Source organism: Pelodiscus sinensis, chromosome 4 (assembly GCF_049634645.1).
Source record: "Pelodiscus sinensis isolate JC-2024 chromosome 4, ASM4963464v1, whole genome shotgun sequence".
In the NCBI taxonomy this organism is placed as follows: domain Eukaryota; kingdom Metazoa; phylum Chordata; order Testudines; family Trionychidae; genus Pelodiscus; species Pelodiscus sinensis.
In genome coordinates, this window is record NC_134714.1 from 39,925,104 (window position 1) to 39,950,169 (window position 25,066).

At 43.4% G+C, this 25,066-nt stretch overlaps 1 protein-coding gene across 12 annotated transcripts in view; it reads right to left on the reverse strand.

Annotated features, from left to right (window-relative positions):
- Window positions 1–25,066, reverse strand: part of NRXN3 (neurexin 3) — a 1,564,511-nt gene that overhangs the window by 172,821 nt on the left and 1,366,624 nt on the right. For 10 of the 12 annotated variants that reach the window (XR_012903352.1, XM_075926779.1, XM_075926774.1 and 7 more), the window contains one exon: window positions 4,943–5,032. The exons of the other annotated variants lie outside the window; for them this stretch is intronic. Coding sequence is in view for 9 of the 10 variants with exons in the window: in XM_075926779.1 (XP_075782894.1) it covers window positions 4,943–5,032 (90 nt within the window). In the remaining variant the exon portion in view is untranslated. The remainder of the gene's footprint in view (window positions 1–4,942; window positions 5,033–25,066) is intronic. 12 annotated transcript variants of the gene reach the window in all.

Here is a 25,066-nt window from a genome sequence, read left to right on the forward strand (position 1 = left end):
ACCAGTGGCAAGTTATGTTTCGTTAAAACATCAACAAGCATGCACCAAAACCACAGTCCCCACCTTGTAAAAACAAAGTTGTGTGTTTCCTCTCCTAAAGCAAAGCACACTGGGTTCCTAGGAGCATCTCCTATCAAAATACTGCTCTCTCTAGCCCCTTCTTTCTTTGCAAACACTCCCCAGAGATCTTTTGTAAACAATGATGTACATTTTGGCATCAAAGATTCTGCACAACTGTTTATATTCTTGTGACTTACTGCATCCCTTGAGTTTTCTTTCCTTCCTTATTTTATGTCACTCCACTCGTTCCATTAGTGTTTCAATTTCCCTGTGATTACCTGTTCCTCCCTTGCTCCATCTATCACTCTGCTCTGCATCCCTTCTCCCTCCCAAAGTCTCTCAATTTCTCATTAGGTTTCCTCCCATTCTGCCCTGACACCCTCTCCACTCACTTCCATTTGGTGTCACCAGTGCTTAACTGGTGCTAAAGCTTGACAGGTCTGAGCCCCAGCACCTCTAGCTGGGGCAGTTCATAGCCCCAGCTCCTCTGAATTTGCTGCATCATTTATGAAAATTAAAAAAAAAAATCCCTGCTTGAGCCGCAGGCATCAATTTCATTATAAGTTAAATATTGGTTACCACCTTCTTCGCTTTGACTTTCTTCTCAGGGGTAGAGTGGCTGGAGGGATAAAAGCATCAACAGGGCCATTTTGCTAAAAGAAAACTGAAGAGATGCAGTAATGAAGAGATACTGTCTCCCTGTAATGGAGGGAGAGCTGATGAGGGGCTACTTGTTTCCATTTCTAAGCCCTTCATGTGTTGCAGTAGGGAATCGAGGTTTCCCTTTTCCTCTTGCAACTTGGAGGGAAGGTGAGGGGGTAGGTGAGAGGCAGATTAGAGTGTAGCAGAGACAGATAGGGAACATCACTTCTCTTAACAGGTGGCTGTTGCTCCCCTCAGGGGTGGAAGACTCAGCAGTTGCTCAGCCAGGGTAGCTGGACTCTCCAGCGCTCTCCTTTACTTTAACTCATGCCCATAACACATCCTTACAACTGTCTAGTATAGCTCCATTTTCTTGTCAGAGACAAATCACAACACCAATGTTGACACATATTCTACCTTCTTCAGCACTGTTCACTTCTCTATGCCTTCTAATATTCCAGAAACACCTATGACACAGGGGTGGCCCCATGCCGGTAAAGCATTTTCCTCTTGAACAATGAGCTCTTTTAGTCCAAGAGCTGACCTCAATGCATGCAATGCATTATACAGCTACTATTGAACACAGCACTGTTACTAAAACTGTGCTTGCTAAAAGGACAATCACTTATTGGGTTTCTTGATGAAGAGTCATTCCTAGCTCACAACTTTGGTGTAAGATGTTTGTACTTGAATGAGGATAAAGGAAACAAGTGGATGAAATGAAAGAAAAATGTCCAAAAGAAGAAATATGCAGAATTCCAGAGCCATGTGTGACCTCCCTTATTCCAGTTTTTCCAGGGCTTGATGCTGCAATCCTTATTCATGCTGAGTAGAACTAACTCTCACAAACTGTCCTATTGACTCCAAAGGCCTGACTCACATGAATAAGGAGTGCTCAATGAGAGTACAGGTTGCAGATGTGGATCCTTATTTTCCACTAGTTCTCTACTTATTAGGTTCTTCTTATTAATATAGGTTGCAAAAGTGGCAAATGTACAAGATTTTCAAAATGTAAAACTTTGTATAGCTCAAGAGTTTATGTCTCCCTGAGTTATTTGTTCATTCTCTCATTCTGATTTCAATGCTTACCAGAAAAGTTCTTATGGAGAATTTTCCCCTTTCAGTGTCAGTGAAATTTCAGGGGACAATAACTGTTCCATAACACTAAGTCAGAGTTTGGGGGCATTATTAAAAGCCTAATTCACGTAAACAGGACTGCTCAGGCAAGCAGGGACATTCAGCTCAATGAGATGACTCATATGAGTAAGAATTATTTTTGAGAGCAAGGATTTGCAGGAACAATTCTTTCATTGTGATGCTTATGGATACTTCTCTTCCTTATCTGGCCAACCCTTGATCCCTAGCAGGCTCAAATGCCTTCTGTTGTCCAATTTTGATCTTGCTATCAATATATGCATTGAGAAGATTTAAGTCCAGTTCTCAATTTCCTTACTCACATGAATAATCCTAGTGCAGTCAATATATTCAAATGTTACTAGGTCTCCTCATGTGAATAAAATTTGTGGGATAGGGTGCTTTTTATTAGATTTTTAAAATCCAGTTTATAAAACTAAAAATTAAAAACAATAAAACCATGAACATTTTTCTCCCTATTTAGGTGACAACGGACAGTAGCTCTAACTGTTCTAGCAGGTGAACATTCAGAAAAATTCTCTATTATATTGTTTCTCCAAGGATGAACTATGTTATCATTCAGAATAATAATGCGACAGTGCTACCAAATCAATGCCAAATGTATGGCAATTTTTAGAAATTCATGCCAACTGAAAATTATTTAGTCTTACCTTATTCATGCCATGAATTCACACCTGGCCAACAGCTATTCTATATGCTCTAGAATATAGCTATATGCTGTTTCAGTCTATCCATCCATCAATTTATCATGCTGTATTTTGATAACTATTTACCCTTTCACTCATCAATTCTACAAGGGCTTCTGACAAATGGCTTTCTTGATACATTAGGAGATGGATAGATGACCAGGTGGATGATTGAGTAGGTAAGTGAAAGGACAGGTGGATGGGTGAATGGTTACATATTAAATCTTTCCATGATATTTAAAAGGATACATCCATCTTGGTACCGTGGAACATGACTATATTCTATCATGTGTCACACTGTCACAGTGCACGGTGTCTTTATATCACACAAACTGCCAAGACTCCATTTTCTTGTATGTTAACAAAAACATTCTCTAACTTTCTAGCACAAACACACCCCATGTCTGGAGTGTGCCTGGGTTGCCAGAGACCAACTAGCTTAGACCCCACTGCCCTTTTGTGATTGTCTTTTAACAAAGCATCATCATCTACAGAACAGCAAACCCCAGGTCAAAACTTTGGGATGATTTACAAATGAAAATGCCTTGGCATGCTTAAAAGCTCAGACTTGGAGAAGCAAAGGCATAAAATAAAGGACTCAAAGAAAAACCAAAACAGAGTAAGTAAACAAAACAAGGACAGGTTTCTCAGGCACATGAGCTGCATCACGGAGTCAGACATGCATCTGTTTTAACAAAAGTGAGGTAATCGTTATCTTTAGTGTTAAAGGGACTTTATCAATTTGAAATTATCAAAACAAAATTATCCAGTTTTTAATGTTAAAACTTTATTTTTTTAAATTGACTCACTCAAATTAACAGGGTAACCCGTTGAGACTCAATGAGCATTTTCTCAGCATCACTATCTCATTCTCTTTGTTAGCTGGCTCAGATGAAATGTTCTGTAAACCCCCCTGGCGAAGAGACCTTTTCACCTTAACAGACCTCCTCCCACTGCTTTTAATGCGATAATGCTGCTCTATAAATATATTTGCTGTAGTCACACATTGCACAGCCAGGGATCCAATCCTATATGGTGGGGAATGCTGTCTGCTCTTAGCGAAGTCAATGGAAACTGAATGTGCACAGCATTTTGCAGGATAAGACCCATAGCATGAAACTATTTTTATAGCAGTTAGCAAAGTGCCTCTAGTCCCCACAGAATTCAGGCTAGTGAGAGCAATTTGCTAAACTCCTTAGATAAGGAAGTGCAAAATACAATGTAAAGGGTATTTATCCATATTACAGTGTATTGCTTTTCTTTGGAGTATTTTGGTAAGATCTCTAGTCTGAATCAACACAGAAAATGCTAGATTTGAGTCCAACATTAATCCCCTTTTATCAGCAGGAAATTCTTTAAAGGAAACCAGAGAAGATTTTGTTCTGTTTTTCCTAAATTTCAGGGTATTATAACTGTTATACATTATTTTTAACATCATATTTGGGCTGCAGGGAGGAGATACGATTGTGACTTAATCTCCAATACATCATCAAGGGCCTGATCCATAGCCCAGTGAAGTCGATGTTACTAATTATATTGACTTTAACAGGTTTTGGAATAGGTCTTCAGTACACCAAATAATTTTCACTCCTAAAACCAAATTCTATGCTGATACAGACCCCATTTCAGCAAATCACTTATGCACATGTTTAAATCTCAAGTCAAGTATGCACTTAAGTACTTTGCTGATCCGAGGCTGAGTACCCATACATGAAAATTTACTGGGTTACCTGGGATGTAAGTTAGGGAAAAATTTGTCCAATAAATTACAAAAATAAGAAAAGTTAAAACTGTACTTCAAAAACCCTTTGAATATAACACAAAGACAGAACAATATGTCTCTCTGTCTCCTATTTTAGTTTAAATGAAAGTGTTAAAAAAAATTTTCCTACACATTTTTTTAAAATAGTTAATTATGTTAAAACAATTAAGAGACATGCAGCTGTAACTGTTAGCCACACTAATAAAAGAAACATCTTACAGGACGCAGTTTAACAACTGGGTTTGAAAAAACTTTTAAGAAAACTTTGATAATAAAAATATAGATGTAGTTTAAACCAAATTAAAACAGGAAGTTCATGCAGTGGTTAAATTGCCATAATACATGTTGTTGCACTTTGTTTTGTTTTTAAAGCGGTTCCTGAATTTTTGCTTGTTTGTTTGTCATTACTTTGATAACAAGCTTAGAATTCCGTCCCTTTAACTTCATTTTAATAGCAATGTATTATAGCATGATTTATCAACATATGGCAGGTGGATGCTGACACAAATTATAATGAAAATTAAAACAGTCATTTATGCAGCAGGCGATTATCATTTAAGAAACATTTATTTGCAGGCTTTAAAAATGAGGGTTTAGAATCAAATGGGTTTAAAATGAAACTTTTAACGACTGTTACCTTTTTCCTGCAGCCACTCTTCTACGGGCCGGTTATATTTGAAGGGGATTTTCTGTTTTACCATTTGGAACCGTTCATTATCAGTGTTGCCTTTAAAGTTTAAAACACAGCTTAAAAAAAACAATCTGAAAAGTCAATGAAATCACCAAAAACATCCTAGACTTTTGTTTGTTTTTATGAACTTTTTTAATATAAATAAATGTATGGATAGACAGAGAGCTTTATCTTCTTTAGTGAAGTGGAGAAAAGTTATTCACGCATTTCCTGGAATTCTGGAAGGATCAAAGGGTTTAAATCTTAAGAAAAATATTTTGCTTTTTTGTCCATCTTGATTAAAAGCCCCAAATATCCAATGATAGACTTGATGATGTAAGTTCAAATTTTTGAAAATATTATTGTCAGTGTATAACCCTGATGGCAAAATATGTGGCACAAGATGCCATTTGCAAGGCATGTTGCCTCAAGAGACATTCTGGATCCTCTTCTGGTTGGTAGGTGAGGGGTAGGATAGAGGAAGGGAGATAGGGGGCAAGGAGTGGACGACATATAGAAAGAAAATAAAGGGACAGATTTGAAGCAAGAGATGTCAAAAGGACACAGCAGAAACAAACTAAAGGGTCGTAGGATAGGGGGAGGAGCAGGAGAAATGGGACGCAAAATAGGAAATAGAAGGAAGTGGCAACCAAACCTCCAGGCACCTGAGGCTTGGACTTGTACCCATTGAAGCAAGGGGAGTTCTGCAATCATAATGGGACCCAAAATGTCATTTGCTGGTGGGCAACAAGATGATTCAATGTGGTGTATTTTAGTGGGGAGCCTTAACTGTCATAAAATGCAATATACAGTAAATACTAAAATGAGATTAAACCAAACCTTGGATCTGGATTCCCTGAACTTTGGGACAAAGTAAAATGTAGATCAGAACCTCATGCTTGAGCTCAATCTCCAGCATAGGAGAGTAATCAAAATTTTGCTCATTGTTTCTTCTTTTCCTCTAACCACAGCCACTCTGGGATTGCTTGTATTTCTAATTTAATGTTTTATTTACATTAAGCCAATCTGACCAAATAAACGGAGTCAATTTATTCAAGCATTTGTTTAGGACTGAAATGCACAAAGGAAAAGATCTTTAATAAAAATATTATAGCAAGCTGAGGTAAGAGCTCATCTCAATGCATTAACACTATTGCAAATGTTAGTGCTATTGCTTGTTTGTTTTAAATAAACATAAGTCCAGGAACCAGTAATCACCCTCATGCCTTGGGATTTGTTTTTTTCTTTATGCCATATACCCATCTGTGGTACAAGATAAAGAAGGAATCAGTTAGCATGACTTCATATTTATATGTTTATTCCAAATCAGATGCTAGACTCTAGTATGGCAATATTAAAACAGGACATTGAAAAATGTGTGACTAACAGCTGGCTAGATGCCCCACCCACTCAACAGCAGATGCCACCATAAGGGAAGCAATGACTGTTAAATCACACATGCTCCATAATCCTTCCTGGGCATGTGTCACTTGGAAATGCTAACTATGTAATGTACTAGCTGCCCTCTACAGGGGATAAAATCTGGTAGAAGTGGATTTCACTAACTGCTGTCTGGGAGATGGGGAGCTACTGTTTAGCAGGACTCAAGCTGACAAAAAAAATCAGATTTGATATAGTGTAGAAGTAACATATAGGGAGATTTATAAAACATTGTAGCTGTATTTTCTTAAATTCAGAGGTAAAACAACTTGGATTCAATTAACACCTTTAGTCAGGACATTTAATATGCAAAAGTATGGTTGCGATGTTGGAGCACAGGACAGGCTCACAATCAGTTGGACATAAAAAAAAGGGCTATGAGGAGATGACTGACTCAATTCCCAGTAGTGGCCCGGGAAAGTCAGCCATTTCTCTTCTTCCCTGAAGGAAGTTAATTGTGAGCAAGTGTCCTTTCACAAAATTGCTATGAATACTAGTCCTATGGAAGAAACATCCAGTTAAGTAGGCTGACACACAGTGCATCTGCTCCTCTAGCCTAGCCTCAGGTGTCTGCCAACTGTGGCTGGCTTCTTTGGCTAAACTGGAAAGGTAAAATAAAATACTGGCAGTGCACATAATCATGATTCATATCACATTAACAAGGTGCCTCAGAATGACTGCTGAGACCGTCAGTTATTTGTCTGTATATTCCCAGCATGCCTAAATCACATCAACACTAATAAAGAGTTCAAAAGTCAGTTCTTCACTTTTATGACCATATCTTCACAAACAGACTTCTTAAGTCACATCTGATACCAGGAAATGACTTGAGGAAGTGCTGAGAACATATGTACAAGAAACTAGATAGAAAAACATTCAGCAGCAGAACAAGGGTTTTGTGTCTCTACATTAATAAGCATCTGCTGATTAATACAGACTGAGGTCACTTATGCTTCTTTGTTGACCATGGGTGTTTCTTCAATTTCTTGTTCTAATGGATAAACTCCCCTTGTGGAAATTTAGTTTGCTGCAGTCTGAAAGTTTCTCTGGGAAAGGACTGTGTGCGTACTGAGAGCCTGATGCTATATTTATATTACCTGTACAGAGGCAATAAGAATTTAGGATGTCCGTAGGCGTTAAGGATAACACTGTATGATTTTACCAGATGTTAATTTGCCAGAATCTGAGAGGTGCAAAACAACTGCAATTCTCATTTCTGCAATCCTTACTTTTTACAAAGTCCATATTAGGGAAAACTGATTCACTTCAGTCAGAGCTGAATCAGTCACACTCAGAAACCTTCTCAAGACCATGCAAGTTTTCCCAGAATAAGGAGTATGGATCTAAGGATTTGGCCCAATGGGAATTACAGGGCCTAAACACCTCTTGCCTTTTTCCTCAAAGTAATGTGTACTTCTGGTTTTGGGAGAATGACTGAAAAAGAAGAAGAATTGGCCACTGTCAGCAGACAGGATACTGGGCTAAATGGATCTTCGGTCTGACCCAGTATGGCCATTCTTATGTTAAGAAAAAATAGTCATATGAAATCTCCCTAATGCAGGCCACAGACTACTCAGACAATTAGGTCAAACCAGCGTTGACGACTCTGCATTGCTATGAAATTTGATTTGACACTCTCCCACTTGAATCATCTTGTGCTTCAAAAATCTTCAGCAAGGTAAGAAACTGTTCCAAGAACAGAGGTGGCAAAACTCGAGAGGCGAGGAGGAAACTGGAAAGGTTGACAGAGTTATAAAGGGTAAACTTGATGAAACTGCTTCCATGATTCAATATAAACCTTCCTAAAAACCAGAAAGGGCGTAACTATTCCCCACCACATCTTTAAAGATTTTTTTAAAATCAGGTTTAAGTTTATTTTATTATTATTATTTTGTTTTGTAAACATAGCCTTCAATAATAATATATATGTGAAAAATCATACCTTTAAAAGCTATAAAAGAGTGAAGGACATTAGAAAATTCAAAAAGGTTTAAATTAGCACATTAGTACCTGCTCTTAGCATCTATTCATATTTCTGGTTTTAAATTTTATCTCCTTTATCTCAGACATTATTAAGAACGGTTTTGAGAACATGTGCATGAGAATGTGTTCATCGACATAGCCCCATTTACAAAATTGATTTAAAGAACATGTTTCTCCTTCTTAAATGCATGGAATATTCAGCAGGGTAAGCACCATTACCCACACATAAATCTGCTTAAATTAATATTGACATTGAGTTGTGCTTTTAAAAACAATAAATTAATACAGAATTTAATATGAGAGTTTCTATAGAAAGTAACACATGGTTTTCAACAGGAAATCACCCTGGTTTTTTTACAAGAAGTGACCTCATTAGTGTTCAGACTGTAATATCTGTGTTTCTCAGAATCTTTAAGTGATGGCCCCTTATGAGACTTATTGCCATGTCTTTCTAGAAACCACATGCACGCCTCCCCCCAATGCCCACAGAAGAAGCAACCCCCATTCCTTTCAAACCAACCAGCCACATTTTTCTTTCTTTCAGCTCTGATCCAACATTTTATTTGCAAAGAACACAGAGGTGAATGGAGAGATTAGAGTTTACTTTAAACAAAAAGTGGACTCAATCCTGCAGGCCTTTTGCATTAAAAATTTCAGTGCATATGAAAGGATTGCCGGATCCTGTTCATTATGAAAAATTCTGGCGATTAGTTTTGCTACTTGTGGTCATTTAAATACGAATGGGTCTTTTTACCCATGAGGTATATCTGGTTAGCTCTTATTAGTACCAATAGAAATAGTTCATTTAGGATACTATGGGAGCTCCCAGCTATGGGAGGATAAAACCATACGTGCATCATCAATCTGCATTATTTTCTGGAGCTTTGCTACTGTAGTTCCATTATAGAAGTCAGTTCCCAGAAAGACACTCCCCCAAGTACTTTTTCTCCTCTCTGACTACAAAAAAAACTGTATAGCATTGCCACTTCCAACTACCTGCGAATTTCGTTGAGGCAGTATTTGGCTCCCATTAAGGATTTATATCTGGAAATAACTCTGATGCTGGACCTGACTCTTTCAAGAATTATTGTCTACATGGAATTAGGCTTCAGGTTTTTCCCCCTCACACTGACAAAGAAAGGTTCAGGGTTTCATGGTTAGAAAGGGTAATGATAGCTCTTTACAATTCTTCACATATCTTAATCCAATTTTGTCTGCCAGGATAATTGATGCATGGCACCATGGTCCAGGAAGGGTTGTTGAAAATTACCAGTAGGTAAAGTAAAATTCTCCTTCTAAACTCCCTCCTGAAAACTACTCACTAATATTTCACATGTTCTCTCATGGTCCCTTTAAGAAAACAAACAAACTTTACTCAGTTTAAGACCATTTCTAAACCAAAATGTGTTCTTAAGCCACTTAAGTAAAAGAGCAATTCAGGCACTGACAAATGTTGCTTCTTGGTCCAGACACCAGTAATGATGATATACTGCTGCTACAGCAAGGGAGAGAAGCTCAAAGGTTCCAGTAAATTGCATTGGGCAGAAAGAAAGCATTTGCTTCCAGGTAGAATATTAATACAGGCTGATATGTTGTCAAGTCCGTGAAGATGCTAATAAGAATACCGTAAGAAAACATTCATCTGCCCCAAATAAATGTCAAAGACAGTTTTATTCAGAGCCCAAGAATAAAACAGCAACTTTTTCTTCGCTGCTTACAAGACTTTAAAAAATGAGACATTTTGTCTAATTAACAGTTATTGCATAGTATAGTAATAGGGCAAGAAAACTTTCAGAGGCTAGGACTGCAGATTTCAACTGAATCTACCCATCCCCCTTTTGTAATGTACGTCACTTCAGTAGGAGAAAAGTAATAAATAACATGAATGACTAGGGCAAAAATTTCTGGGTATTAGTTTTAGGTTCATCAACTAGTATTTGACCGCACCTATCTACAGGCTTTATATAGCACCTGTCACTATGGTATCTAAGTACTGCATGAATCACAATAATGTAAAGTTAGAAGAGACCTCACAAAGTCATCATGTCCAGCTTCCTGCACTGAAGAAAACCTAAATCATCCCTGACAAGTGTTTGTCGAACCAGTTCTTAAAGACCTCCAACAATGGGGATTCCATACAACCTTCTTTGGAAGCCTGTTCCAGAACTTAACCACACTTAGGGTGTGTCTAGACTACAGGGTTTTGTCGACAAAAGTGGACTTTTGTTGACAAAACTATACTTGCGTCCACACAGCCTTTGAGTTATGTCGACATAACGTCGACAAAACTCAGCAGTTTTGTTGACGTATGTAAACCTCATTCTACGAGGAATAACGCCTTTTGTCGACAGAGTTCTGTCAATAGAAGGCATTATTGCATCTACATTGTCCTTTGCGTCTACACTGTTATGTCGACAAAGAGGCTTGCTTTGTCGACAGAACTGGATGTAGTCTAGACGCGCTATGTCGACATAAGTTTTGTCAACAGATTCTGTCGACAAAACTTATGTCGACGTAAGACTGTAGTCTAGACATACCCTTATAGTTAGACTTTTTTTTGTATCTATTATAAATCTCCTTGGCTCTATATTATCACTCTTAATTGTCCTACCTTCAGTGAACATGGAGAACAATTGATCACCATCCTCTTTATAACAGCCCCTAACATTTACAAAGACTTATCTGGTCTAAGGATGTTAAGAGGTGGGTAAATGACTAATCGTTTAATCAATACAATTTGTGCCCACTACACAATTAGTCGATCAGGGAAGGCTTGCTCAGTCCCGACTCACGCTGAGTCCAAGAGCCACCCGCACTGTAACTCTGCAGTTTAAATGTAGTAGGAGCTGGGCTCACAGGCAGCCTGGTTCCTACTACATTTAAACTGTAGAGCTGCAGCTAGGATAGGTCCCGGACTGGCGTGAGGTTGGACAGATCCAGGACTACTGTGACTCTGCATTTTAAATTTAGCAAGAGATGCCTGGTTCTTACTACAATTAAAATGCAGAGCCGCAGTGGTCCCAGACCAGCTCGAGCCAGGACTGAGCTGGGCTTATAGAATCACAGAATCACAGGGCTGGAAGAGACCTCATGAAGTCATCGAGTCCAGCCCCCTGCCCAAGGGAGGACCAATCCCAACTAAATCATCCCAGCCAGGGCTTTGTCAAGCCGGACTTAAAAACACTAGGAATGGAGATTCCACCACCTCCCTAGGTAACCCATTCCAGTGCTTCACCACCCTACTGGTGAAATAGTTTTTGCTAATATCCAACCTCAACCTCCCCCACTGTAACTTGAGACCATTGCTCCTTGTTCTGCCATCCGTCACTACTGAGAACTGCCTCGCTCCATCCTTTTTGGAACATCGCTTTAGGAAGTTGAAGACTGCTATCAAATCCCCCCTCACTCTTCCCTTCTTCAGAACTAAACAAACCCAAATCCCTCAGTCTCTCCTCATAGGTCATGTGCTCCAGCCCCCTAATCATTTTGGTTGCCCTTAACTGGACCCTCTCCAATGTGTCCACATCCCTTCTGTAGTGGGTGCCCGGAACTGGACAGAATACTTCAGATGTGGCCTCACCAAAGCCAAATAAAGGGGAATAATCACTTCTCTGGATCTGCTGGCAATGCTCCTCCTAATGCACCCCAATATGCCATTAGCGTTCTTGGCTACCACGGCACACTGTTGACTCATATCCAGCTTCTCATCCACTGTAATCCTCAGATCCTTTTCTGCTGAACTGCTACTTAGCCAGCAGTAGGGTCTAGCAGCCCCTGTCCACAGGGGTCCCAGCTGCCAGAGCAGCCTGTGCCCATGGCCAACCCGGGCTGCCTTGAACAGGGGTTGCTTCACAGCAGCCTTCCCCACCCCTGTCGCCTTGTTGCCTCTGACAGAGGCAGCAGTACAAAGGGGAGGGGGCAGGCAGCACCATGGAGATGGTGCTGGGGGGGACAGGGATTTGATTTTGCCTTTCCATTGATTATCATCTCATTCAATTGAAACTAATTTTCCAGTTTGTCAAGATCATTTTCAATTCTAATCCTTTTCTCCAAAGAGCTTGCAACCCCTCCCAGCTTGATGTCATCTACAAATTTCATAAGTATACCCTGCCCTCCATTTTTCATGCATTAAATGAAAATATTGAATAGTATCAGACCTAGGCATGACCTTTACAGAAATTAATTACACCAGCATTTCTCAAACTGGGGTCCATAGACCCCTGAAGGTCCACAAGAGAACTCTAGGGAGTCCTCGGTCCCTGCTCATCAACTCTTCACCATCCCTTCCCAGAACTCCTTCCTTCCCAGAGCTAAGGCAGGCTCCCTACTTAGGATGTTAAATTGCGGTTAATTGATTAGTCAAGTAGATGGAATTTCCATCGACTACTCGCCTAGTCGATAGGTACTTCCGCATTCCTCCTTTGAAATGGACAAGAGCCCTGCTCAAAGGAGGCATGCGGAACTCCGCATGCAGCCTGAAGCCAGTGGGAAGTCTCACTGACTCTGGGCTGCACATGGGCGTGCCTGCTTTGAAATGTACAGGAGTCTCCAGTGCAGGTCTCTCCCCTTCCCCATCCCTTTAATGTGTCACCTCTGCTGCCCACCCATCTGTCCTTTAGTGCTTCCCTTCTCACTGCCCTCTCCCTGCTATGTCCATTCACCCCTCCCTACAGCCCTGCGGCTCCTCCATATCCACCCCAGTGGGATGTATCCTGATCCTGGTGCTGTGCAGAAAACCTGGTGCTGTGCACTGTTCAGATTGTTCAGCTCACCAACAGCCAGGCTGGCAGGCTCCTGGCAGGAAGGAAGCCATTTCCAACCTGTTTGCATCCTGACCATGCAAGTCCCCAGGCAGGGGTGCTCAGCACTCTGTTCGCATGCTGCCCCCTGCCTTAGGTCCTGTCCCCAAGGAGTGTGAGCTGCTTTGTCCCCTAGGCACCCTCCCCTGCTGAGCCACCTTTCTAGTTAGATTTACTGAAGCCCCTGCAGCCAGGTACCCTGGTGCTCAGCGCATCCATAGGGCTCATTCCATTCCCACCCACGCTATAATCAGGGGGCAGCTGGGTTACGTTGGTGGTCAGCAGCAACTTGAGGAGTTAGCTGCCTTTCTACACTGTGTGGGCAGGAAGTGACAAGCTGCTTCTAGCCATGGGCGAGTGAGGAGGGGAGGGAGGAAAGAGCTGACCTCTAGAAAAACACAGGCCAGGTTATCCCTACCCCCATCCCCATGCTCCTTGTGCTGGAAGCAGCTCCCATCCCTTCCCTCCTGCAGAGAGCCAAAAGGCTGCTGCTTGCCACATTCTGGTGTGAACACCAAAAGAAAACTGGAGGGGGTGGCCTATGACCCGGCATGTTGCTTTGAGAAGAATGGTGTCAGGTACCAGAAGAGGCGAGTCCATCCTGGGGGCCCAGACAGGCATGGAGGATGGAGAACACTGGGTCGTCCCCCGGGTCAGTCAGTCACTCCCATCCCTGTGCAAGAGGTTACGCAAATGTGCGAGAATGTGAGAGACCTTATATTATCTTTAACGTTTGCATGGGGAGAAGTAAATAAAAGGAAATACTGCATAGCAGGAGTCTTTGTGACAGGGGTTCAGTCAACTTGATGTTAATTTGAATGTTTGAACCGCATAGCTGTGACTGATTGTCACTGACCTCACTTGAATAGGAGTCATTTTACTAGCTGTCCTGTATTCAACATAGGGAAATAGGGTCATTGTACTCCTAATCCATCCAACCTTTTACCCCAGCCTGGAGCCCCCTTCAGCACCCCAAACCTCTCGAACCTAGCCCTACCACAGAGCCCATACCTTCAGCTGCATCCTTCACCCCTCAACACCCTGCCCCAGCCCAGAGTCCCCTCCCGCACTCTAAACCCTTCATCTCCAACTCCATCCCGGAACCCACACCCGAAGCCAGAAGCCACTCCTCTCCTGCACCCCAACCCTCTGCCCAGCCCAATGAAAGTGAGTAAGGGTGGGGGAGAGCACTGTGACAGAGGAGGGAGGGTGTAGTGAGGTGGGGCCTCAGACATGGAGTATGGCGGGGCAGTGTCTCAGTGAAGGGGCGGAGCTGGGAAACCCTGAAAGAAATGGGGATCCTAGCATGCCAAAGTCTGAGAACCACAGCATTATACAGAACCTCCCTGGTATGACAGGAAACCACTGGTGATCTTTTAAACAGTCACACCTCCAACTTACAGTAATTTCATCTATACATTTCCCTAGTTTGCTTATCAAAAGGTCATGTTGGTCTGCATCACATGCCTTACTAGAATAAAAATGATCAATCTACAGTTTCCTTCTATCCATCCATTAGGTCAATAACCCTGTCAAAGAAAGATATAGGTTTTCATGATTTGTTCTTGTCAAATCCATGCTACCTATTCTGTATAGTTGTATAGCCCGTATGTGTTTACAAACAAACTTATAATTTGTTCCAGAGTCTTTCAGGGACGGGTTGTCTTTGAGCCTCTTTTTAAACACAGATGCTATGTTTGCCCCTCTCTTGTCGTCCACAAGTTCTCAACGATAACTGCTAATGGTTCTGAGACTGCTTTCAGCAGAACAGGAATATAAAAGTCCAAGGAAAGAAAGAAGCAATGTTAGACTATCATAGCCAGCATTTAGCTCACATTTAGGGGCTAAATTCTCTGCTTGTGTAAAATAGTGATAGAAATGTAGCCGTGTTAGTCTGGTGTAGCTGAAACAAAATACAGGACTATGTAGCACTTTAAAGACTAACAAGATGGTTTATTAGATGATGAGCTTTCGTGGGCCAGACCCACTTCCTCAGATCAAATAGTGGAAGAAAATAGTCACAACCATATATACCAAAGGATACAATTAAAAAAAATGAACACATATGAAAAGGACAAATCACATTTCAGAACAGAAGGGAGATGCGGGGGGAGGGAGGGGAAAGGAAGGTGAATGCCTGTGAGTTAATGATATTAGAGGTGGGGAAGGGTAGATGTCTGTGAGTTAATGGTATTAGAGGTGATAATTGGGGAAGCTATCTTTGTAATGGGTAAGGTAGTTGGGGTCTTTGTTCAGCCCCCTGCGGAGAGTGTCGAATTTTAGCATGAATGCCAGTTCAGAGGATTCCCTTTCAAGTGCAGATTTGAAAGTCTTCTGAAGTAGGATGCATGTGATTAGGTCATTAAGATAGTGTCCTTTCTGGTTGAAATGGCAAGAAACTGTTGTTTCTTTGTGATCCTGTCTAATGTCTGTTTTGTGGGCATTGATTTCTCAGACACTTCGCCAAAGAATCTCAGAATGTTCAGAGCTTTGATCTAAATAAGCACCACTATTGCAGCAGCTTAACCACGTGTCTGCAGGGCGACTGTGTGTTTATATGTTCTATCTACTGCATAGTCCCACTTTAATATTTTACAGTAACATCATTGATTATTAATACTGAAAAGAGGTACCACCTAGCTTGGAAAATAAAACCACATTACTAGTTGATTTCACTGCTGGGTTTGTTTCTCCTCTGTGTGTTCGATCAAATTAGGTTTTGAAAGAACGTCAAACCTAAATGCAAGGTGTGAACTGCATGCATATGGCACAGGCTTTCAGATAAAGATAAGGACTGAGAATCAGCTGACTTGGGTTCTCTTCCAGCTTCTGCTACTGAATATCTTATGTAACAACTTTGCTGTGCTTTAGCTTTTCCATATGGAAAATGGGGACACAGCAGGGTGACATGGTTTCTTGGGTATGAGACCTTTGATGGAACATGCTGAAGAAGAGAAAACTGTTATTCTTATTTAAGTTTGCTTCAGCTCTTAGGTATTTTTTCTATTTTCACTGAACTCCTTGTTAGAAAAAATTTCAACTCTTGCTATTTTGGTTCTTTTTTCTTCTGACCTCTTCTTTCCCATACCCCTAAATATCCTTGACTTGAGCCCCTTCCTTCTGATCTTACCATTGTCTTTGAGTCCTACCTTTCCCTTTCATTTCTCTCATTGTGGAACTTTTTATTGTGAAGAGCTGAACTTCACACTGGGGCTACCTCAACCCTAAGAGTTTGGAACAAAAAAAAAGACACTATATTGCACATACACCAGCAATAGGAGAGAATTGGCAGGCAAGACTGCTGTGTCAAAAAAAACCCTGAAGTTACTCCAACAATCAGGTAAGTGAACTGGTTTCTAAGTTTCCACTACCTTAAAGAAATATAATGTAAGGTAGAGGGGGTATAATGTAAGGTGGGGGGGAACTGTAGTAATCCCTCCTGCTTCTTATTTTTCCTGATGCACCACTCTTTTCCATCTCTGGGGTATGCAAGACATACTAACTTAATTTCCCAGGGCCAGCTTCAGAGGTAATATGAGCTTCATATTTCAAAACATTTCAGTGTCTTGTATACACTGGCCAGCTACAGTTTAAGTTGGGTCAGTAACAACCAGAATGATTATTAAAGAGAAACAGATACTCTATGGGCTGCGTCTAGACTGGCAAGTTTTTCCACAAAAGCAGTAGCTTTTGCGGAAAAACTTGCCAGCTGTCTACACTGGCCGCTTGAATTTGTGTAAGAACACTGATGATCTAATGTAAGATTGTCAGTGTTCTTCCGCAAATACTATGCTGCTCCCGTTCGGGAAAAGGTCCTCTTGCGCAAATGTATTTTGCTGGGCCAGCTGCAAGCGTGGTATATCCACCACCTCCCATGCCACATGGTGGTGGAATGGGCATTTGGCCATTTAAAGGGGAGGTTCAGGAACCTCCTCATCCATCTGGACCTCAGCAAGCGCAACATCCCCTTCATGGTGGCAGTCTGCTGCGTGCTCCACAACCTATGTAAAAGCAAGGGGGAGACTTTCCTGCCAAAGGGGGGAAGGGAAGTGGCTTCAAGGGCATACATGCAGCTGGAAACCAGTGCTTCTCATCAGGGAGGCCTTGAGGGAGAGTTTTAGCCAAGGCCAGCTGTAAAGATTCTTCCCCGTGCCTCTTCACAAGGGACCCCTGCATTCCCTCTCTGTGCCTTTGCTCCCCCAATCCCTCCCTTCACCTGCCATCCCTTCCCACCTTGCCCCTCCCCTACAGAGCAAATAAAAAAACATTTTTTTCTTTGAAAAAACAAGACTGTTTATTTGGGGGATAAACAACAGAAGAGGGCCTGGGGAAAGAACCTGGAATGTGGGAGGGGGAAGGGACAGGGAGCTCAGGATCATTCTAGAACTGGCATCTGCCTCAAGTAGCTTGGGAGGCTTTGGATGCTCGAGGAGTCCCACTGCCCCATGTTCTGGGGTCCAGCAGACCCTAGGGAGGCTAAGAGGGGAAGCCGTGGGTGGGAGGGTGTGGGGAGGTGACTGGCAGCCTGCTCTATGCACGAGGCCATGCGCTCCATCACTGAGGTGAGGGAGGAGCATATGGCCTCATGCTGGTGCACCAGCTGGTCCCAGGCAGCCTTCTGCTGCTCCCAGTCCATGGCCCACTCCCAGCATGCCTCTTCAAGCCACTGGATGAGGGACTGGAGGCAGGCCATCTGCTCCCTCATTAGGTCTTTCCTCCTGCGGATCCCGCGGAGTTGGGAAGATGGCGTGGGAGGTGGTGGATACACCACGCTTGCAGCTGGCCCAGCTGTGAAGAAGTTACAAGGGCAGTCATCTCAGGAGACACTGTTCATGAAGCCTAGCCCTAATCTCTGAGCCGACATCGAAGGTCTCGGTTCAGCGATGGCGATGCTTTGAGCAAGGCCATATGTTGCCTTGACAGCAGGCACTTCCTGCAGGGGCATGAACATCCCAGGGGAGCATTCGTACACCCATTGCCCAGGGACAAACAGGCATGTGAAGGTCCTGGCCAGGCCAGGAGCCTGTGGATGGGAGGGGGCGTCGGTGGCTTGGCTTCCCTTTCGTGTTCTGCACATGCTGGGTCCAGCACTGGCAGCATCCCACAGAAAGAGAACTTCTACCCTTGCCTGCTGGGGGGAGAGAGGTGTGTGTGAATGGCAGAGGCCACTTGCCAGATAGAGTGCTCCTGGGGTCCACTCCTCTTCTTCCCCCTGACAGGATCCCATGCAGGACATCAGTCTCCTCCGCATCATCACACTTGACCATAAGTAGATGCTGCCCGAGGGTGAGCATGACCCTGTGCTGTGAGCAGCACTGTTGTGTGTTTCCATGACCCCAGCCTCCTTAGCGGTAACTTGTCATGGGAAGGTGTCCCACCATAGAGGCCAGCTGCTGTGCAACCCCTCAGACTGAGAAGGCCAAGTGAGGAGCATGCAGCCCCTCACAGCCCACCGCCTGCCCCCGCTTATATGAAGGGCAAGTTACAGAACTCATCTGAAGTATTTTCCTCAGGCTCGTCCACAGCCTGGGAGACATCCTGGGATGGGGGAACTGCCTACAGGGTGAGAAGCAGGACCTTGCTGACAGACATAGTCGACTGGCTGGCCTCTTCCTCCTCCTCCTCTTCTTCATCATCTACAACCCCGCCCTTGTGGAGGCTGACGCTGGGCGTGTCCTGGCTGGACTCAATGACAATGGGCGTGGAAGTTGGTGACTGGCACCTCCTCCCAGGATGGCATGAAGATGTTCATAATAGTGGACATATGTGTCACGCCAACCCAGAGCATCTGCTATGCACCCTGGTCTTGTTGTAGTCCTGCTGGAGCTCTTTTATCTTCGTCTGGATCTGGTCGAGGGTCCGGATGTGGCCTTTGTTGGCCAGGCTGGTGGCCATCCAGTTGTATACATTGGCGTTCCTCTTTCTGGTGTGGGGATCCTGGAGGTTGGTCTCCTCGCCCCAGACCTCAATGAGGTCCAGGATCTCTGCACCAGTCCAGGACAGAGCTCTCCTGAGCCCCTGGCCAGTGGCAGCTGAGGTGCTGCAGGAGTGCTGGCAGCCACGGGGGGCTCAGAGGGAGCTCTGGAGTCTGCCATGGCTCCATTGGCTTCTGCTGCATGGCACGGGGCCATGTGCCACAAGCCCTTCTTCTCAGCCTGCTGTGTTAAGCTCCACAGGAGGAGAGCACTGGAGCAGGCAGATGTGGCCAAAACAGCCATGAGTGCAGAGAGGTCTCTGGGGGCCAGTTATTTCAATTAAACAGCACCGGATCATCCACACTAATGTTATTTCGAAATAAGCTTTATTCCCCAAGGAAAGCAGGAGTACAAGTTTTGAAATAACCAATCCATTATTTCAAAATAACAGGTTTGGTAGTGTGGACGCTCTACTATATATTTTTTTAAAAGGAGGGTTAGTTCACAATAACTCCCTAGTATAGGCCAGGGCTTAGTAAAGGCCAGGAAGAAATCACTCCTACTACTGCGAAGTTCCATGCCATTTTTATTTTTATTCACATTTTAAGTACATCAACTGGAGAAATTATGTATAGCACCTCCACCCCCCATTCTCTGGCTCTAAAAATTTGGTGGCAAAGACTGTGTCTATATATGTAATAATTTTTGGCAGAATTTGGTTTATGGATAATATCAGTTTATATGTAAGCATTTTTTTCAATTGTTGTTGATTAAAGTTTTCACAACAGCACAAAATTATGGGGTTGTAAGTATATTTTTTCCTGTTTGTACAGTTGCAGGAAATTAAGGGCAGGAGTTAGATAATTATTTAATGACAGCATATATTGAGATTTAAAAAGTTAAACTTTGTAACTGTTAAAATACAAATTGGGAACATCACATGTCAAAACATATAAGCTACGTCTACACTGCAGGCTTCTTGTGCAAGAACTGTTTTGTGCAAGAGTTCTTGTGCAAAAGGTCTTCCACAAGAGTGCGTCCATACTGCCATGTGCTTTTGCGCAAGAGATGTGCTTTTGCGCAAGAGCGTCCATGGCAGTGTGGACGCTCTCTTGTGCAAGAAAGCTCTGATGGCCATTTCAGCCATAGGGCTTTCTTGCGCAAGAAACTCATATTGCCTGTCCACACTGCCTTCTTGTGGAAGAGCTCTTGCACAAGAGGGCTTATTCCTCATGAGGAGAGGAATAACTCTTTCAGAAGAAGCCCTGTTTTCTGACACTGTACTGTAAATTTACTTGCATGTGCAGTGTGCAGAATGCGTGTGCAGTGTAGACACACAGCAAGTTTTTGTGCAAGAACAGCAGTTCTTGCGCAGAAAGCCTGCAGTGTAGACGTAGCCACTATCCTTAGTGAGTCACTATCCTTAGAGCATGCAAACCTTTTTGTTACTTATCTATAAACTAGCAGACCTACCCAGCGTTGCAAGGGTGCTTCAGAGCAGGGTCTTGGGGATGTGGAGCTGCAGGGAAAGGCGAAGGAGCTTCAGAATGAGGGGAAGTGCTAGAGTAAAGGTTGGGGGGGGGGGGGGGGGTAAAGGAAGGGCTGGAGGTGGAGAGGGTGTGAGAAGGATTAAGGGGTGCAGAGGGATTCGGGAGGGGGGGCTCCACCGCTCAGCAGGGGCCTGTTCTCTCCCCCACCAGCCCAGTCTGCTTGCCAAGGGCCTGTTTTCTCCCACCTCTGGCTATCAAAGGCCAGGGGAAGGGAGGTTTGGGGCAGAGGGCTACGTACTTGGTGTGCTGTCAGGCAAAATGGCAGAGTTCCAGCCCCTGCTGGCCTCTATCTTAGTGGTACGGCCGCCCCCAGTGGCATATTTTAGATTTTTAGATTGTGGAGTCTGTCTATGTGTGTGTCTGTCTGTGAGGCCCTTTTGTTCAAGGACTCCTCCTAAACAATAAGAACGAGGGCCATCAAATTTGGCATGCAGCTTTCTCTTCTTATAAATTAAAGCAAAGTCAGGGTTTACTTGTGCCAGAACAACCAAGAGCCCCAGGAAAAGGACTGTTTTCCATAACATGCAAAGGGAGGGCCTGCTGTTTGGAGGGACACAATATGAGAGTGGCACTGGGTGCAGTGAGCCTGCAGCCGAGAGCTATCCTGCAAATTGGGAGCAGCTGTACCATTAAGGGAGTGGCCAGCATGGCTGGGGCTCCATCGTGTCTTCCAGCATATAGCACACCAGGTAAATAGTGCTCTCCCCCCCCCCCCCCCCCCCCCCGCTCCATACCCTTCCCTCTGGGGGCTGGGGGAGAAAAAAAGTCCCTGGTGGCTGGAGGGCAGGGAGGAGGAGCCAAAAGGGCTCCTAGTGGCTGAGAAGCTGGGGGGAGGGAAGATGGGGGGAGAAAAGGCCTATGCTGGATGGGACACCCCTCCCCTATCCTGAGGTCCTCCTCACCCCCCCACCCCTCACTTTCACCCCCTCCTGCACTCCCCCACGCATATCAACCCAGAGCCCTGCCCTAAGTCCTGCACACCCCCACACTGCCAGCCCCATTCCCTGAAGGACTCAGGCAATTTTGGGTCCTAAGTTTGCTAGTATATATAAAGATTTCTAGAATCAGTTGAAATGTTTTTTCTTCAGTTTGTGCCTAGATGGTGAAATTGACATTTAGCAACATTCACTGATAAAAATATAGTCTTTCCAAGCCTAAATGTACAGTGCTGAGTAAACTGATGGTGTTCAATAAGTAGGTAATTACAATAATAATAAATATATATAACTTGAGTAAATGACAGTCAAGGGGAAAAAAGATAAGTGTCTACAAACATCGGAAAGGTGCAAACCCCCAAGGAAGAAGAGGGATTTTCTATTGTTATCCACAGAAATATAACTAGAGGCATTTGTAAGAAAGTAATGAAAGGCAAGTTTAAGGTCATTATTGAGAAGCACTTCCTACCAATGCAATCTCTTAGACTGCAGAATAGTCTCTTACAGAAGTGCTGGAAGCACCACTGCTTGAATTATTTAAAACTGGTTTGTATAAAGCATATAGGGTAGGGATCTTAGACTGGACCAAATGTGACTTAACAGCCTTTCCCACCTCTAATTGCTATAGATCTGTGAACTTTGCCTCCCCTCAACAATCTTTCCCCTCTTTGCAAGTATGTGGAAATAAGGTAAAAGGATTCAAATCTTCCTTCCAGGAAGCAAAGCCCATAGACTAGATGCAGAAGAACCACCTCAGTTGTTACCAAGGACCATCCTGTCAGAAATGGTTGAGGTTTCTGTAGTTTCATTTTTCCCCCTTTGCCCTTTTTAGTGATGTGTTTTCTAACATGATCAGAATCCTGATATCTTTAATGTAGGCAAATACTGCAGCCCTGAAATGTTCACCTTTTGTGCTGTTTATTTATACATTGATGCCTCCATCAGTATTCCACTCTTATGCAGCAAAAGAGAGGGATAATACCATCCACACAGGAGACTGTGGAGAAGAGGAATTCTAAAGATAGATCCCTTGATGTTTGGAAAGGATTCTGAAAACTTCAACAGAAGTTCTATATACAGTAGACTTCCGATAATCCGGCACCTTTTGGACCTAGGTGGTGCCGATTATCAGATTTGCCAGAGAATCAGGAGGTCCGATACAGCTGCATGGCTTAACAGCTGGCCAGGAGACAATCTCCTTCTCTCTCCCCACCCCTTTCCTCTTGCATCTCCTCCATGCTGTAACCTGATCCTCCTCCCCCTCTCCTCCTCTCCCCTCCCCTTTGCTGAAGCAAAACACTCTTCTCCATACTGTAACAGGATCCCACTCACTCCCCTTCTCTCCAACCTTATGCTCCCTCTGGTTACAGCCAGCAAGTGTGCTGAGCGGCAGGCTTTTTAATCAGCTGGTCAGGAGCACTTGGCAATTTGATGCTAGAGTATCAGGAGTGCCGAACAGTTGGATGCCGGACTATCGGAGTTTTACTGTATTTGTGATATTGCAATAAAGTGGAAGAGTCTTAAAATACCACTCAGTCTGCAGAGGATACCCTTTTAAGTAGGGTCAATACCACTAAGTAAATCTGATATCCCAGGGCAGGGAAATAGCCTCCTTTTGTACAGGTTGGATTTTAAGAGTCTAAAAATAAGACACTTTATAATTCAATTTGCTGTAAAGTATCAGCTAATTAATTCCCACAATTGCCCTGTGTGGTAAACCAGGATTTTTAATCTCCATTTTACCAATGGGGTAATTGAGGGATAAAGTGGCAAAAGGATGCCCAAAGTGGGAGAGAAAGTCACTCGCAAAGTTGAAACCAGAGCTCAGAAGTTCCTGGCTCCCAGTCCCATTTTTAGTCCCCCTATTTCTGACAGAATCCCTTCCTGAAACTCTCCTACTTTTGGCCTAACTCATATGGTTTCCTTTGCATGACTTTGTATTCACAGCTGCCTTTCTGTGAGCAGAGGAAATGCTGATGTGGGTGTCTGATCTGCTTCAATCACTGCAAGTCAGATGTGTCAACCTGGGATAACAACTGACACTGTTCTAGCTGAAGGCAGTAAGGTCTGGAAAGCACAAAATTATTGCTCAAGCTGCCAATCCTCCGGGCCAGCTGTTTGTTTCCTCTGTGTGGGTGCACATGTACAAGTCCTGGAGTGTTTTTATCTGTTTTGATAAGGTGTTTGTCCATGCCTCACTGTGTCTGTATGGAAGAGTGTTGGTGTGTGCACACACCATGTAGGCACGATTATGTATCTTGCTTGGGTATGGGAGTGAGAGAGTAAATACATTGTGATCATTCCATTTGACCAGAAAACTGAAAACCTGACAGATGTAGAAATATTAATATCTAGCAATTCAATGAGCTGTGCTAACAGAATTCTCTTCTCACAATACTCAATTTAGCCTCTTTCTCCATCTTTCTCCAGCATTACGTTATGATCAATAGCTATAGAGCTGCAAAAGTCATGAGACGATCGACCCAATAACCTTTCATTTCATACATGCTGAATAGGAATCTATTGATCAGAACTGTTCTGATGATATCATATGCGCCTGGGAAACAGGGAGTCCATATAATCACGGACCAATGGACAGAAAGACATGAAAGTTCATTAGATAGAGAGTGTATGATAGTTAGGGTTGTATTATGCAGTACATGAACAGCAATAATCTTTCCCTCTAGAATACTTTGGGAGAGCAACTAATTAGTTTGTTCAGGTAAATAGGACACAGAGTCTTCTCCTGACTTCTATCTTTCTAATGTGTTTTCCTAAAAAATATCACTATATTATTCTCCAGGCACTATAGCTAGAAGGAAACAAGAATGATAGCTCCGATCCCTCAGTGCAGTGAAGCTGCTTCATGCCACTGTACCACTAGATTTTAGCCAGAAAGACAGCATATCTGAGCATGGGAGGAAAGCCACAGTACCGGGGAATCCTCCAGTACTGTAGAGATTGTGTCATGGCTCTTATGCACTGTGTCCAGCGAGGGGGGGGGGTCGCCGGGGAACGGCACAGTGAGCAGCAGAAACCCAGCCACCGGCCTGCAAATGGGGGCAGAAGAGAGGGGGCAAGGTGTCCAGCAAGGAGGAGTCAGCGGGGAACAGCGTGGCAAGCGGTGAACCCTCTGCCACTTTGCAGGGAGGTAGGGGAAGCCCCATGCAGCCACTGGCAACAGGCTGGCTGGGGAAATTGTGTTATTCCGGGAATGGTTGTGTAATTCAAAAAACGTTCCCTAAAAAAAAAATCGTGCTATCGCGAAACCGTGTTAAGCGGGCACGTGTTAAATGAGGAATTACTGTATTCACACTAGTGGCGAGGAGTCCTGTGGCACCTTACAAGGTGCCACAGGACTCCTCGCCACTTTTGCAGATTCAGACTAACATGGCTACTTCTCTGTATTCACACTAACAAATGAGATATCAAGCATCACGCTTCAGGACCTAAGCCAATCTCCAAACTG